This window comes from Phytophthora sojae (assembly GCF_000149755.1).
Source record: "Phytophthora sojae unplaced genomic scaffold PHYSOscaffold_6, whole genome shotgun sequence".
NCBI lineage: Eukaryota > Oomycota > Peronosporomycetes > Peronosporales > Peronosporaceae > Phytophthora > Phytophthora sojae.
In genome coordinates, this window is record NW_009258120.1 from 3,978,031 (window position 1) to 3,993,044 (window position 15,014).

General features: G+C 54.0%; 8 protein-coding genes across 8 annotated transcripts; 4 read left to right on the forward strand and 4 right to left on the reverse strand.

Moving 5' to 3' along the window:
- Positions 1-26: 26 nt before the first annotated feature.
- Positions 27-392, forward strand: PHYSODRAFT_511594 (hypothetical protein; the record flags this gene model as incomplete). The annotated part of the gene is made up of 1 exon (XM_009533295.1): positions 27-392. One exon carries the CDS (start codon positions 27-29, stop codon positions 390-392), a length of 366 nt encoding a protein of 121 aa, XP_009531590.1.
- A 94-nt stretch (positions 393-486) lies between these two features.
- On the forward strand, positions 487-4,158 carry PHYSODRAFT_253063 (hypothetical protein; the record flags this gene model as incomplete). Its single annotated transcript, XM_009533296.1, has 6 exons — positions 487-915; positions 950-1,098; positions 1,129-2,209; positions 2,281-3,162; positions 3,191-3,224; positions 3,275-4,158. The coding sequence occupies 6 exons, from the start codon at positions 487-489 to the stop codon at positions 4,156-4,158; spliced, it is 3,459 nt and encodes a 1,152-aa protein (XP_009531591.1).
- A 2,150-nt stretch (positions 4,159-6,308) lies between these two features.
- Positions 6,309-6,545, reverse strand: PHYSODRAFT_512371 (hypothetical protein; the record flags this gene model as incomplete). Its single annotated transcript, XM_009533297.1, has 2 exons — positions 6,309-6,419; positions 6,468-6,545. Coding segments are annotated over 2 exons (189 nt in total), but the record flags the coding sequence as incomplete, so codon positions are not given.
- Positions 6,546-7,555: 1,010 nt separating this feature from the next.
- Positions 7,556-8,017, reverse strand: PHYSODRAFT_335833 (hypothetical protein; the record flags this gene model as incomplete). The annotated part of the gene is made up of 1 exon (XM_009533298.1): positions 7,556-8,017. The coding sequence occupies one exon, from the start codon at positions 8,015-8,017 to the stop codon at positions 7,556-7,558; it is 462 nt and encodes a 153-aa protein (XP_009531593.1).
- A 2,060-nt stretch (positions 8,018-10,077) lies between these two features.
- Positions 10,078-10,965, forward strand: PHYSODRAFT_303424 (hypothetical protein; the record flags this gene model as incomplete). The annotated part of the gene is made up of 1 exon (XM_009533299.1): positions 10,078-10,965. The coding sequence occupies one exon, from the start codon at positions 10,078-10,080 to the stop codon at positions 10,963-10,965; it is 888 nt and encodes a 295-aa protein (XP_009531594.1).
- Positions 10,966-12,016: 1,051 nt separating this feature from the next.
- PHYSODRAFT_352038 (hypothetical protein) lies at positions 12,017-12,830 on the forward strand (the record flags this gene model as incomplete). Its single annotated transcript, XM_009533300.1, has 2 exons — positions 12,017-12,188; positions 12,253-12,830. The coding sequence occupies 2 exons, from the start codon at positions 12,017-12,019 to the stop codon at positions 12,828-12,830; spliced, it is 750 nt and encodes a 249-aa protein (XP_009531595.1).
- A 137-nt stretch (positions 12,831-12,967) lies between these two features.
- On the reverse strand, positions 12,968-13,944 carry PHYSODRAFT_514370 (hypothetical protein; the record flags this gene model as incomplete). Its single annotated transcript, XM_009533301.1, has 4 exons — positions 12,968-13,282; positions 13,314-13,458; positions 13,524-13,656; positions 13,740-13,944. 4 exons carry the CDS (start codon positions 13,942-13,944, stop codon positions 12,968-12,970), a joined length of 798 nt encoding a protein of 265 aa, XP_009531596.1.
- Positions 13,945-14,329: 385 nt separating this feature from the next.
- PHYSODRAFT_562549 (hypothetical protein) lies at positions 14,330-14,722 on the reverse strand (the record flags this gene model as incomplete). The annotated part of the gene is made up of 1 exon (XM_009533302.1): positions 14,330-14,722. The coding sequence occupies exon 1, from the start codon at positions 14,711-14,713 to the stop codon at positions 14,330-14,332; it is 384 nt and encodes a 127-aa protein (XP_009531597.1). The 5' UTR covers positions 14,714-14,722.
- Positions 14,723-15,014: the final 292 nt, after the last annotated feature.

Sequence of the window (15,014 nt, forward strand, 5' to 3'; positions counted from 1 at the left end):
GAAGAAGAAGATGAAGAAGAGAGAAGATGGCGAAGGGAGTCAAGTCAGCGGTACCAGCGACGCCGGCCAAATCGAGTGGAACGCGCAACGAGACTTCGGTGCGCTCTGGAAGCTCATTCTCGATCCCAACGACGGGTCGGATGGAGTCGATTGACGAGCGTTCGGTGAGCTACGACACGGCGATTGATTCCTCGGACGCCAAAGAAGATAACGAATATGAAGACTGGGATGTCCGGACTGCGATGTCCGAGACTTCGGAAGCTGCGGTTGTATCGGCAGGTCGCAGTGAAAGATCAAGGTCGATTACCCGCGACCTCTCCGACACATCCCGGGCCCCGAGCCCGCTTACGACGCGAATGACGGCGCCACCGAGGACTTCAAACCCTCGGTGACGGTAGGAGGGGCAACCCCCAAGCCGGCACTCGACCTCCCCTCAACGGGGATACTCCGGCGGCCAACAAGGTCCTAGGCCGGTGCCTAGACCTGATGAAGACCAAGAGCGAATGGATGCAGTTGTTCTCCCCGAAGCAAGTCCGCCAGGCCATCTGGATGGACCTCGGAGGGGCGTTGGCTACGCCGATCAACTCAACGAGCACTCGGCACGTTGTGCAGAATACTGTGGACTTCTTGCGAGCTATGGGGTGCGAACCCCAGATCCTCCCCTCGGAGGCTGCGCTCGCGAGTTGGACGCCGACCGCCGCTGCCACGGCGTTAACCAAGTGGAGGAAGAAGCTGCGTAATGCCTTTGGAGTGGCGGACGTCAGTTCGCGAGGCCCAACGATGCTTCGTTCGACCTCGGAGGCAGTAGACCCGTCGAAGGTCCCGCTACCAGCGACCCCTCGGAAGGGAGCCACTGATGACGGTGTCTTTGCAACCAAGGGCGAAGCCTCGCCGTACATGCAAGACTCACACATGGTAACCCCACGATCTACGGACCGTAGACAACCAGAGCTCAACCCCAACGCTCGAGATCGCCACGCATTTGCCTCTCGCCAACATCAAGCCGTTCTACGGAACGCGCGACAAGAGCGAGCACTCCATGCAGTGGCTCCGAACGTTCATCTATGAGATGAAGGGAACGCATGCACCACCCAACGAGTAGTGCATGCCGTTCGAACTTAAGCTCAGGGATGGAGCCCTGCACTGGTGTCGCCAGCTCCCACGCAAGACAAGACGCACGTGGAAGTTGCTGAGCGAGGCGTTCATCAAGTACTATTGCTCGAAGTTTTCCCAGTCTGCGAAGGCTCGGTACTACTCGGCCAAGCGAGAAGACAAGGAACACGTTTGTGACTACCTCAACCGGCTCAACGGCTACGCTAGCAACGCCGGTGTGCAATTTGAGAACGGTGGTCGTGACGCGAAGGACCACGTGGAACACTTCTTGGCCACGTGTGACGACCGAAACTTAGAAGACCGTCTGTGCCACGTCTGGGTCAAGAGCGTCCATGACCTCGAAGACATGATCAACGACATCCTGCGTCACCGTGACCGCAAATCGAACCGAGAATCGTCATTCCGCCGCTCTCGGAGTCAAGATGATGGACGTCGACGCGATGCGAGGTCGAACGAGGATTCTCGTGGTGGCTACCGCCGCGAACGACGCTACCACGACGAAGACCGTCGCAAACGACGTCGCCGTGACAACGACCGCCGCAACGACCGCAGTGAAGACGACCGTCGCCGTGACCGACGCGATGGATCGCCGTACCGGTCCCGAGTCACTTTGGTTGACGCGCTGGTCGATGTGATGGCAGAATGGAACGTCAGGGACTCGGTGGGTGCGCGTAACGAGGGATCATACGCCCCCCGACGTGATGCTGGGACGAACGAGGATTGCTTCGAGGACGGGCGCCAGCACTCGGACGAGGATTCGCATGACGATTACGACTCGAACGAGTCTACCGGACATGTCGCTGCCGCTAACGACGCTGAGCGCAGAGCCGCAGCCGAAGGAACGTTCGCTCGGACTGATAACCAACGCTTCAGGAACGGAGGAGGCCCGTCCAACCGCGAACGAGATGGTCGTCGCCAGTATGGGCCGTGTGCCGCGTGCGAAAGCCCGTCTTACTCGGTGCACTTCTGCTACCGGCGGTGTAAACTGTGCAAACAGGTGCACGACGCTGGGAAGTGTGAAGCACTTCACGAGCTCACCAAGCTTCTGAAGTCGAAGGTCGACAAGAAGGATCTGTCGCTAGAGCTGCAAAGCCTGGTGTATGGAAGCCATTTAAACTAGGCAGCCCGCCAACTGAAACTGGGTTGGTCCCAATCGGGCTGCCACAGTTAGCTGAGCCTGCGGTTGATGCGGACTATCTGTTCGCGTTCATGGGCAAAAGCAAACGGCCTGACGACCTGATGAACAACGATCGTGTGAAACCGACGGAAAATGGAGAGAACCGAGACCCAAGTCTCGTTGAGACTGGTGTTGATGAAGATGATGATGATGAACGTGATGAACACCCGACCGAGGCTTTGATTACAAGTCTAGCCCAGGTCAGGGGACCACCTCGGAACCTCGTTCGGGCGGTGAAAGTACTGCCCGGCGAGAGACTGGGGTGGTGGTCGTCCAAACGATACGACAAGAGGATGCGCATGAGAGCTTTGGTCATGGGCGCTGTGGACGACGCGCGAACGAGGATCCTCCTCGACACTGGAGCAAATGTTAGCGTGATTTCAGCCAACGTCGCCAAGCGGCTACGTGTGCGGGAAGTCCGGGACCATGGACGAAGTCTTGAAGTCCGCGGCATCAACCCGGGGGTGATGGAGACCCGGCGACGGGCGCTCGTGAAGATCACCCTCGGGTGGGAACAGGTTTGCGAGTTCGAGATGTGGATAATGGACCATAGGGCTGGTGTGGACGTCGTCCTTGGGATAGATTTTATGATCCCAGCTGGAATCCGGCTGGACCTATTTTATGGCACCTCACGCCTTCCGGACGAGGTCATGGTGCCACTGCTGAAGTCGCAGAGTGTTGAGGATAACGAACCTTACGGCACGCAGCCCTCGTGTGGCCCGACCGAGGATTTATACATCCCCGGTCGCGCGTGGCGAGAGTTTCGACTGCCGCGCCAGCGGCTACCTCGTTCAGAGTTTGATGTGTGGGTTCGACGCACGGACAAGCTTGTGCCGACCGTAACGAGGCTTCGACGGGGACAGCCGGCATGGGTACGGCTAACCAACATTACGACCACAGCGGCACGGTGTGCCAAGCATGACTCCGTGGTGCTGTGAGTCCCGCATGGTGAATTACCGCGAGAGACTGGCTACGCAAGGCTAGACTCGAACAAGTACAAGGAGTGGCAGGTGCTAGCCTACTCAACGTGCCGTGATGAGACTCTGCAAGGACGAGAACGCCATCTCTACGAGCAATGGTTGGCTGAACAGCCGCCTGCGGTCGAGCGCCGAACTTACCCGACGCCACGAAAGATCCTGCCGAGGCCACCGGATGTCCCGCCATGGCCAGAAGGCCGTCAACAAGCACCGTTGGATGATGAGTACTCGTCACCCGATGTACATAGCTACGCCGACGACCCCAGGTTCAGTGAAAGCTCGGTCGAGGTCGCTCGAGCTGATACAACCGATGTGGAACGTGCTGGTGGGTCGAACGATGGTTCGGGCGACGAGGCCAGCGCATCGGATGACTCGGACGTACCCGGAGATTCGCCGCCTAGCCGAGCGAGCTGCCTGCCCGTGAATGCGAACAGTGGTGCTGACTCTACTGGCCAGGGAGCGACATACGCCTCGGTTGAGGCATCGGAAGCCAGGGATGAGCTGAGTGATGGTGGCAGCGTGACGAACGACGATTCGGAGGGTGACCGCGACGTAGTAGCAGTGGCCGAGACAACTACATGGGACGTCCTGCCAACGGGGACCGCTGCGCCCAGCCTGGAGTCAGGAGAAACGTCGGCTGCAGTGTGTAGTAGCGAAGTCGACTGGGGTGAACACGACCCAGGGCCTAACGACGTTCCTACTGAAGCCGGAACCTCCACCGCTGACGCCGACATTGAACTCCATGATTCGGATGTGAGTGCGATCGACGACCCCGAGCAGCTACTGGAGGCGACCTATATCTCAGTCATGCATGCCATGGTTGCAGAAGGATCTGACGAAGGTGATGACACCTTGAACGGCGTTTCGGAGCACGTAGCGAACGAGATTTAGCTTACCGACTACGCGCATGAGCTGGCGTTCTTGCCGGACCTAACCGAAGCGTCGTAGACGACGCTGGATTACTCAGGGCAGAACGTCGAGAATGACGAGTGAGGCGAGGCCGATGACGCCTTTGTCGCCCAGGGGGGTTCGTATAGCGCAGCCCAAGACTGTTCCCCAGGGGGTAGACCCAGAGAATCGACTTGAGAGTCAACAGCAATAAGATAGACCCAGAGATTCGCAGCCGCAAAGCTTTAAACCCTGAGAATCACACTCCGTGGTTGGCGTGGGTACCTTGTGTAATCCCTGTCGGCTCGTTTGTCTTCGACATAACGGCACTCCACCGGTTGTAAATGTAGCCTCGAAGAAGTGCGGAAGTGCACGTCTACTTCAGAACGCACCTCCACACCAAAAGGCAAACCCAGAGAATCAGATCCCCCGAAACCCAGAATATCACGAATTCAGGGTCCAGGATTTCAGTCAACTCTGGGACTTGGAACTCAGAAGACACCTTACCCAAATGCCCTCCTAGCTCGATAAAACCAACAAATACAGAGTATACAAACACTACACCTAGCCGTCACTTATTCTTTTGGACCCTTGGACGGTGGGTCACACACACACTAGGTCTGAAATTCAAGGGCCTAGCTCCCCTGAGACTCACACAAACGCGCACCACCTCCAATAAAGGAGGAAAATACAATCACTATCAGTTACCTTGCCTTCACACAAGCAGTCAATACAAAATCCTGGAGGCGACTACCTAGCACCCCAAAATACCCTCTGGAATAATATGAAATGGGCTACCACGAGCACAGCAAGTGACCCAACCAGGATATGGAATAGGTGGATCACTCCAGGAAGCTCAAGGCCGTCGCTGGTCCCCACCTAACTGGACTTGAGTTTGATGGAGTCCTCACAGACGGCTGTCCTTCGCCGTTGAAGTGCCCTTAGCGTCCCGCGGTCGTAGTCTCGGGTCCTCCGGATTTCCGTCGGCAGGCTTGGCCGAAGTCACTTGCGCAGTACAGGATAAAAGGAACTCTGTTTGTCTTTTATCAGCTACTTCTCTCTCTTACTTCTTTCTCTTCTGCATTCTTCTTCGGGCAAATATCTTCTGTTCACTATGCTTGGGGTCAAACGTCTTGTCTTGAGTATACCTTGGGTTCAGCGGTCCCAACTTGCGATCGGCTTGCGACTCCATTTGTCGCACGGCGTCGAAAGTGTCAATTGTGGGTCCTTGGACTTGGTTTAATATGGCGCAGGACTCCCTCTCGACTCCTCGAAGGTATCCAGTCTGCGCATCCATAGCGGTTCTTCAAGGTCACGCATCACTTTGATTGCAGACTGACTTCGAGCTGACTTGAATCCCTGAAAATCATGTGACACTCAGGGTCATCTTCTGAAATCCTGGAGAATTCTGAGGAATCTTGGGGAACTGTGACGATTCTTGGATGTTGGCTTGGGAAACACTTAAGTTCAGTATAGAGAGTCTGGATTTATGGTCCAAACCCAGAGAATCATTTTTGGAACTCTGGGTCACCTGCACTCAGGGAGGTGAACTCTGGGTCATCGTGCGGCACTCTGGATTACAAATCTGCTACATCACGGACTCGCGTGTATCTCCACAAGTCCAAGCTTTTTAGCGGGTTTAGCGGCCTCCTGCGCATGATCATGGTGTTAGTGGGGTTTGTTCTCAGGGCAATTGGATCCTCTGGGGCACTCTGAGCCAGTAGTATATAACATCATAAAATGAGGTTAGTTTTTCTCGAAATATGACATTAGCGAGATATCTTGTTGAAGCTCTACATCAGTAGCATTTCAAGTGATATAAAGTTGTTCAGACCCGGTTTAGATCTCCTACAAGCAATGCTAAAACGTGGTAAAGTTCCAAGGTACCTACCTTCATCAACATTCGCAAAATAAAACCCAAGGTACCTACCTTCACAAATCAAAATCCAAATATTCGTCAAGGTACCTACCTTCATAAAACGAAGGCAGTTTATCATTTAGTACATTTGGTTGGTTCTTCAGCCAGCGGCAATAACCAGGATCAGAAGCAAATACTTCTTCAATGGTCTTACCTTTAAATTTTCCAAAACTTAACTCAGTCGACATGTTGGTCATATATACAGATAGGTATAAGAAATAATAAATTTAATTAATTAAGCAGAGGTATAATCTTCAACCTCACCGGTTACACGGTTGTAGGTAAGCTCTTGTTCACTAATAACAAGAACTAGAAGCTTGACACCTTGACAGCCGGCATTTACACCCTGACTTTGGATTGCTTGTGGTACGTCGCGTTCGGTTAGGCGAGATACGTCAGCGATGAGCATGCGGTTAGTTAGCGACCAAGTTTGGTAATCAAGTAGACCATTCACGAGTTCGGGAGTTAGATCGCGCCAAGCTTCGCGACTTCATTAGTGAAGTGATGGAAGTCATAGGGCTACTACGAATCGCTCGCACCTGCGCACTCAGCCCGCACCCAGCACCATCTTCACACTTAGTCTCTTCCTCCATTGGATGTCTCCGAGAAAACTGCTCTTTGCTACTACAGAAGTAAATATCTGAAGATTTGGTTACTGGAAAATATGAACCTGAAAAAATTGATTGGAGGAGAAAATGAAATTTTGGCCAGTGGCTGCAGTTGTACTAATAGTGCGTCACTGTTAGTACAATTGCACTATTAGTCGAGGTTAGTGCCTCGACACACGAGATGGTCGTGGGCGTGCTGGCGAGATGACCCCAGGCTTCGGTCCCGCTGTCAAGATGACCACACGCCCACCCCCACACTGCCCTCGTACCCAAAACCCAAGCCACTGTTGTCAAAGATCATCGTCGGCTATAGCTCCGAGTTGCTCAAGTTCATATTCGTGGGCGAGAAGCTGCTGAGCTTCCCCTCCGACCGGTAACTGGTCCTGGCTGCCGACGTCAAGCCCGATACCATGCAGTACATGCCCTTATTACTTTATTGTGGATGCAGCTCTTTAACGAACGCAACAGCTGCAAGATCCACGGCGAAACCAAATCTTGGAGGGGCTGCTGAGCAACTCGCTACACGGTCGAAGTATGTCGCTGAGGAACCTGCCGCAGCCATACCAGTACTATAGCATCACGGTGGTGGACGGCACAAGAGCGACGTGCCCAACTACTTCCCAGCAAACTTCTAAAACGGACAATACATGGCTTGACACTGACAACTCGTTATATTAAATTAGGCTTACCTACCACGATGATCTGCTAAATACCTTTCTTCTGGTGGGCCCTGCATGAACCAAGCTCATGCTTATCATCCAACGCAAACTGCTGAACACTGGTTGTGGGTAGTTCGCTCGGCATCTTGTTCAGCATTTTCATGAAAGCACGTCACTCTACCGCAATCGCCGCCGCCTCCAACTTGTCGGACCGCTTAGAGGCCGCGCTCCTGCTCAGCCATCCAATCCTCTGCCTCCACTTGCCCCTGCAGAAGGGAATGGTACATCTGCAGCTTGCGGACCTTGCCAATGACGGCGACTTCGCCAACCCGGTGCGGGCAGCGCACTCCGCCCAGGGGACGCTTACGAGGCTTCCACATTGTCACCTGCAACGTGATAGTGTTGCGCATCGCGCGGTCCATCTTGGCCATTCTCGCCTTCAGCCCAGCCTCTTTGCCCTCGAAAATCGCGTCGACCAGGTTGTACCGATACAGCTTGGGCTGGTCCTCGATCCCAGCGACACACAGAGCCACACCAACGTAGTCGTCCTCCTTCGGCTTGTGCATCAGGTAGAACTCGCGCACCCCGCGGACCGTTCGCTTCGGCGGGAGTGCCCGTAGGCGCACTTGCTCTGCGAGCATCGCGTCCATCTCAGCGAACGGGTCCTCTTCGGCCATGAGGCGCAACTTCACTCGAGCTCCGATGCTTGTGCTTGGCTGACAATTCGTTTCTGCTGAATGCGCACACTAGGCACAGGGATATTGAAGTAAAGCGTCTCTGGGACTTGCCTTGAATAATTCTGGGACTTGCCTTGATAATGTCCAAGCGCTGTCCCTGCTATTGTCCTTTCACGTCGGCTCGACGGTTTGCAGCAATCCAAACTTGTATCTTGCTACAAGGCTTGATCTGCAGCTTTATGCGAGGGTTGGACCATCTGGGTTACGACAGAACTTAATGGTCCAGCCCTCGTATAAACCAGCAGCGGGTGGTGTAGGTTCGCTGTCACTGCAACCAACATGGCCTTGAAGGTCTATGCTGTATTCTTACTTACGCACTACTCTACACTGTACTGTGGTTGAAATTCAATCTGGCCCGGCCCACACAGCACCTGGTGACTACAGCGTCAGCCCTTCACTTCTGCGTAGCTGTTTATCACCATGGGGCTTATGGTCGCTGGATACGACCAAGATCACTGTATTTCCACGCCGATCTACAGGTGGGCTTACCCCGTCGTGAAGGGCGGCATCACGTACAGTGCTTAGCGAGCAGTACAATACTGACTGCCCCAGGTGATATTGACCTGGCTACTCTCATGTCGGTCGTTAACAAAGACGTGCTGCTTTTGGAATATTTAATCGCCTGACGTCAGACGCGGCGTCCTATCCCATCCACCATGGTTATGGTACGATGAGGTGCTATTGCACGACGAGCTAGCAAGAATAATTGGAGTTGCATTTGCATGTCATGATACTGTTATCATTGTCTTGACCACGTAGCTCTGTGGTGTGCGTCACGTACTGCAGCGACGCGATCTCCACGAGCCCCACCGTGGCGCTCGGCATGGTCAAGCGTATGCAGCGTGCCGTCGAGCATGCCCAGCGAATACCGAACATGGCGTGATGAAAACAATGTTGATCAATGGGCAGCAATGCACAGCGCAGGCGATCGTTCATCGCGCCGCCTCCGAAGTAGTAATGGTCGGTCGGTGAGGCCCACACGTGCTTATCATTGCCTTGACCACGCAGCTCTATGAGCTGTGTGCGCCACGTACTGCGGCGACGCGATCTCCACGAGCCCCACCGTGGCGCTCGGCATGGGCCATGGCGTGATGAACACAATGTTGATCAATGGGCTGCAATGCGCAGCGCAGCCGATCGTTCATCGCGCCGCCTCCGAAGTCGGTCCGCTAAGGCCCACACGTGCGGCGTTTTATTCCAAAACTGAATACTCGTTAAATACATCGATCCGACCGCCTCTGTTGCTTTATACCGGTAGTACCAGCCGATTTTGAATACTCAAGTTCATATTAAAAAGTACCGAATGTTTATAACTGATGGTCTGACAAGAAATGACGCTGGCTCTAAGCTATCCGCTTAGAGAACAATCTGATCCAAGAGGCTGCAGTGCTCACCACGGCGGGAAATTCACGGGGAGCTAGTCGATGGACCGCTTTCGTGGGGAACATTTGCGTCTAACCACTTGCCGCGGTCGTTGCGGTCGTTTCCCAGAGCGGTAAAATGCGGCCGAGCAGTGACTTTCATCGCTGAGAACTCGCACGGAGTCTGTACTGTAATGGTCTTTTACACGCCATATTGGGCTTGACGAATCTACTGCGTACATGTAGAACCAGAGCTGTCCCGTTAAGAATTTGAGACAATGGAGACAACACTGTGGGTACCTAACGAGTGGCCGGTCGTTGATCGCTGATCGGCGGGATCGCCCAAAACGCCGATAGGCCGCATGGAAGGCATTACTGGGCAATCAGCTCTAATTGCGGCCACGCCAGCATGAGGATCAAGCCTGGAACGAACCGAAGACGAACCTGGGTTTTTTGGCGAACCTGTAAAACCTCAAGAACTAGGTTCTCGAGGTTTTATCGGTTCGTTTGGCACCGCACTTTAGCGAGAGAACCTGTGTGAAACGGCAAATTGAGTTCGTTTGGAGTTGCCCTGGTTGGTCAAAAAATTTCAAGAACGAAACTGCTTAGTGCGGCTTTTGCAGACGGCATCCGCTGAAGATGATGCATGCGCTCGCTGCGTTTGCTGGTGCTTCGCACTGTGATGACGTGCAACCTGATGTCGATCAGCCCTCACAAGTTCATCGTCGACGCCAGCTCACTCTACAGGAGGGCATCATTCAAATCACCGGGCACCCCATTGAAGTCTCGCACGCGTTGTCGGATATCCAGCTACGAGCACAGCAAACCTGCCACTGCTTTGAACACCGTGTGGATCAACTTCTTGTCCATACACGAGCCGAGGTTGAAGGTGTCGCGGCTACGATCGAGCAGAGGCTGCAACCGCGGCTTGAAGAAAGCTTTCGCAGCTCACAGCTAGTGGTTCAATCAAGCATTGGTCAAGGTATTGACGAGATCACGGCTCGCGCTGACACCGCAGAAACGCGCCTCATTGAAGCTCGTGCACGACTCGAGGAAGCTGTGGATATTAACGTTGCCAACTCTCAGCTAATTGATCCTGATAATTTAATTGCCCGAGTATGTGAAGAACATGTGAATCAAGCTTTGTATGTGGCACAGGCTTCTTTTGATGCAGCGGTGGAGGCAAAAGCGGGGTACCATGCATCGCGTTTGGAGTCTCGCCTTCGGGAACATGTAGATGAGTCACAGCTGAAGACGCTTTACACCGCGGTAGATCTGGCGTCTGAACAAGAAGCTCGCACGCAGGAAAAGCTTGAATCGCTGCTGATGACGGCCTGCAAACACACTGATTCAAGCGTAGCCGCTATGGAGACAAACCTCAGCAAAAAAATGGATGATTTTACCTCCAAGTTGGATCATTTTGTTGAGAAAAAATGGCTACGAGCGCAAAAGCTATTGAGCAGCAGCTTAATATTCGTCTTAAAGCAACCGGCGGCCAGCTTTTCGGGGAAATCAAGCAGGACGTAGCTGCTTCACTTGCTGATGCTGAGAAGCGCATACTTCAGAATCATGCGCTTGCTGGAGACAAAAAACAAGCCGAATTGAACGCTCGTATGGACGATTTACAAGCAAAGCTTGCAAAGCAACTTTCCGATCTTTGTTCGTCTCAAGAGCTTTATAAGCAGCAGATTGATGTTTAACTCCGTGCTGCTGTTTGTGAGTTGAATTTGAAAATGGAGCAGACAGCAAACCGAGTTGTGGAAAAAGCAATATTAGCGGATCGAAGGGTTTCCGAGCAGAAATTCGCAGACAGTGAAACTCTCATGGAGAAGCGGATTAACGATAAGCTTTCGGTGATGAATGCTTCCTCGTGCTCCAACCAACAGATGGACCTTCAAATCATCGTGAGCAACCAAGACGGGATCCCCGGCCATGGTTTCAGAGAGGGCCGCATGCTAAGACACCAATTGAACTGTGAGGGCACATGCTGCTTTCTAGCATCTATCGGAAACCAAAAGCCACACAGCGAGCAAGGATACGGTGATCGCTCGGTCGTGCGGCTTTTCAAGGAGGCACCTGTCGCTCATTGTAGCGAAGATTCGCGAGAACCTGCAGCATTCGCACCTAGGACAGGCGATCAAAACGAACCCGAAAAACCTGAACCGGGCGTTTTGCTTCGTCGGTTCCTGAGGTTATTTGAGCGAAGACGGTATACCGGTAAACCGTGTTCGGTTGAAAGGTCATCTGTAACTCCGAACCAAAAAAAATGGAGTACCGTGGTTCGGTCTGCCCAGCTTCGTTACAGGCCTGATGAGGATGATATGTAGCGGGTTTTGCTTCATGCCCGGGGGTTTCTCCGTTGCTATTTTGAAATGCAAAAAATCAACGGATTGCCGACAACGAGTGATGCCTTCGAGAAAGGTCAGCACAGCGAAAAGCGAAACTTCTCCCCCCGCTCCAGCACAGCGTATTCGTCCTCCACATCGACCACGCGATGAGTTCAACGCAGCACCGGCGCGCGGTTTTCCAGCACTCATGGCTGCTGGCCGCTTGGGCGATGGCGATGGCCATGGCAAGCATGAGCGTGTACGCCGTGCAGACGAACGTGACGAGTATCTGCTCACCGTCCAACCCCGTGCCTCTCGTCGTGAAAGGAACGATTACGTACGTCTGTATCAACGTGAACGACGAGTACCGCACGCTCTTCACGCCTGTAGCGGATAAGTTCACGGTGCTACGCATCAGCGACTGTAAGTGCATCTTGCTAGCTGCGTTCGTCGCAAACACTAACTCCCATTTTTCGTGCACTCTTAGCGTGGAATGATACGCGTATCGGAGCCAACCCATCAGGTGCTTTCCTCACCGTCTCGAGCCTCAAGTATCGCACCAACTATAAGCTCTACTCGTCTGCGTCAACAAATCGCATCTCCCCGTACATGACGGCCATTATCTCTGTGAAGAAAGGTGTTGTGCAAGGCGTCAGCTGGGACGAAGGCTGCTATTTCTGCACAGCAGAGATGTGTGACTACAACCTGTACTCGAAGCCAGAAGAATCGGCAACCGGACGGCTGAGCGGACAAGGACAAACGTGTTATAGCGCTGTGGAGAGCTGCTCGGGTTATTCAACGAACGCTTCCGATGCGAGCGTGACTGTCGGTGACGGCAGCTCTGCCGGTTCGAATAGCACCAGCACCAGCACCAACACCACTGCACAGTGTGATCTCACGATCTACGTTGGTTGGACGGGCACGGACAAGAACGGTGATTATCTTGGCAGTGCGTCGCTGCGTATGTCCCAGTTCTCGAAGTATTCGATCGGCTCGTTCTTCTCAAACATCGGTGCTAGTCTTTCTAAGCTCGCTCCAACTAGCCGCTCAGAAGATGCAAATTAACTCACAACAGAACATCAGCCATTTCAGCTCGGCGTGTTTCATGGTGAATTGTGTTTTCTTGTAGTGCACACTTTCAAGCTCTGTGTGCCAGTTCTATAGGGGCAGTCTAGCCTGTTGAGCGCGTAGCTATCAGCTACCTAGCGGTAGTCGTGGATCTGGCGGTCAGCGTTGTCTTTCGCCAGCACCGTGTCGAGATTGTCCCACCATTTAGGTAGCAAGTTAGAACCGATGAGGTGGAACCACGGCGAGAGCTTCCGCGTGGAATCATTCAGGAGTGCTGGCAGGTTCTCACGAGTAACGAACTCGACTTGTTCCACCTCGTTCTTGTTCACGTTGTCCAGCGACACGTCGCCACGCGCAAACAGAATGTGGTCCATTTCGTACTCCGTCCAATTAGCGTCTGACGCAGCCTGCGGTCGAAACAAGGTAAACATGTAAGCGCCCGGAAACATCTTTAAGAAACATGTTGTTGAAGTCGCGTACCTTGTACATGACCGTGGAGACGTAAGCCAAGTCTTCGAGTGCAAAGGTGGAAGTAGGAATGCCAAGCTCGTGCTCCAGCTTGCGGATGGCCGCACGTTTCACACCGAAGCCGTCCTCGAGCTCTCCTTCAGTGAAAAGCGGGTGGCTGCAATCGCAAAACCAAGTTACGCTCCAGCACACAGTATACACGACGTTGTAGCGCCACTCTACCTGCAGCACGTGTTCGCCCAGAAGCTGGGGAAGGTGATCTTTTCGCTCGCGCGCTTCTGAATAAGCAGCTCGTTCTTCGAGTTGAAGACGAACACGCTGAAGGCGCGGTGCAGAACGCCGTCGTGGATGTGCGCTGTTTGTCAATCCACCGGAACAAGTACCCCCACTCAGTTAGCTAGGTGCATCTTTAGGTACAAGGCCGACGTCGACACGTACCATCCTTCTTGCTGATAGGGCCCACGACGTTGTCCAGCTCGTCCACTTGCACGATCTGCTCCTTCATGAACTCCAGCTGCTCGGCGTCGGCTCCAGCCGTGAGCTGTTCAAACGTCACACGCCCCGCCGTACTGAAGGCGGCCGCGCCATTGCGCACCGCCGCTCCCGCCAGCGCGCCACCAGCACGCACACTCGCCAGCACCATGTTTCCTTGTTGTACTCCGATTGACGACTGTGGGGGAATTCGTACGTACCTCCGGCAAAAGTATTTTCAACCAACCAATGGAGACTGTCGTCGTCACTACCGGGAGAGATCGCGGCGCTGCGATGGGGATCAGCCAAGGCCAAGGCGTCTCGATAGGTATATTATAGAGAGAGCTTTATGCAGGACGCCAGCCTCCGCCCCACGTCCAAGCGACGCAGGGGAGACCCAGCTACGTGGTAACTTCCTATCCCAGTCTAGCTTCGCCGCAGTAGCACCGCAGTCGGTGGTCAAACCGCCCACCACGAGAGTGGCGGCCTTCGAGAGCGCGGCACACGGCACCTGCGGGAGTTCTTCGGCCTGTAGCGCGACCATCACTACGCGCATTCTATTTTTCCTTCGCCGCATCGCTGGCCGGAGCTTCCTCGTCAGGGTCCTTGCGCTCTAGCGCTTCCTTGGCCCGGAAAATCTTGGACTGCAGGTAGAACGAGCCACCCTTGGCTGGGTCGTTGGCTTCGAAGTACCTTGTGAACTGCTTCTGGATCTCCTCCGAGGAAGGCACCGGTCCACTCGTGGGGAAGTTGAGAATCTCGCGCGCTTGCTGCTTGGACATTTGGTTCTTGCGCACCACCGTCTTCGCTGCCATGGCGCCAGTGTTGCCCGTGCGAGCGTTGTGGACGGCCTGCTGGTAGGCCTGCACGAAGGCCTTAGACACGATGCCCGCGCCCATGACCACCACCTGCGCGATGATTCGTCCCAGAGGTCCCGACATGTCTGCCGCTGCTACTGTAGCTGTCTTGTTCACGTTTGACCCTCTGGTTCAGAGGTGGCAGGGCCGTCGTACTTAGCGTCGAGCCCCATCCAACAATACATCGTACTTAGTAAGAAGGTTGAGTGCAAGTTGAAGCTCGCTTTGAATCGCTTTGACTTGAGCACAAGCCCGTGCTCTGCTCTCTTTGGCATGTAGGTTCGTACCTGGTTGGCGTCTTTTTGCTAAGCGGAGCATCGTACGTGGTGAGCCTGCACTCATTCTTCAGCACCACGTCCATTATAGTTGTTGCCCATGCTCGATG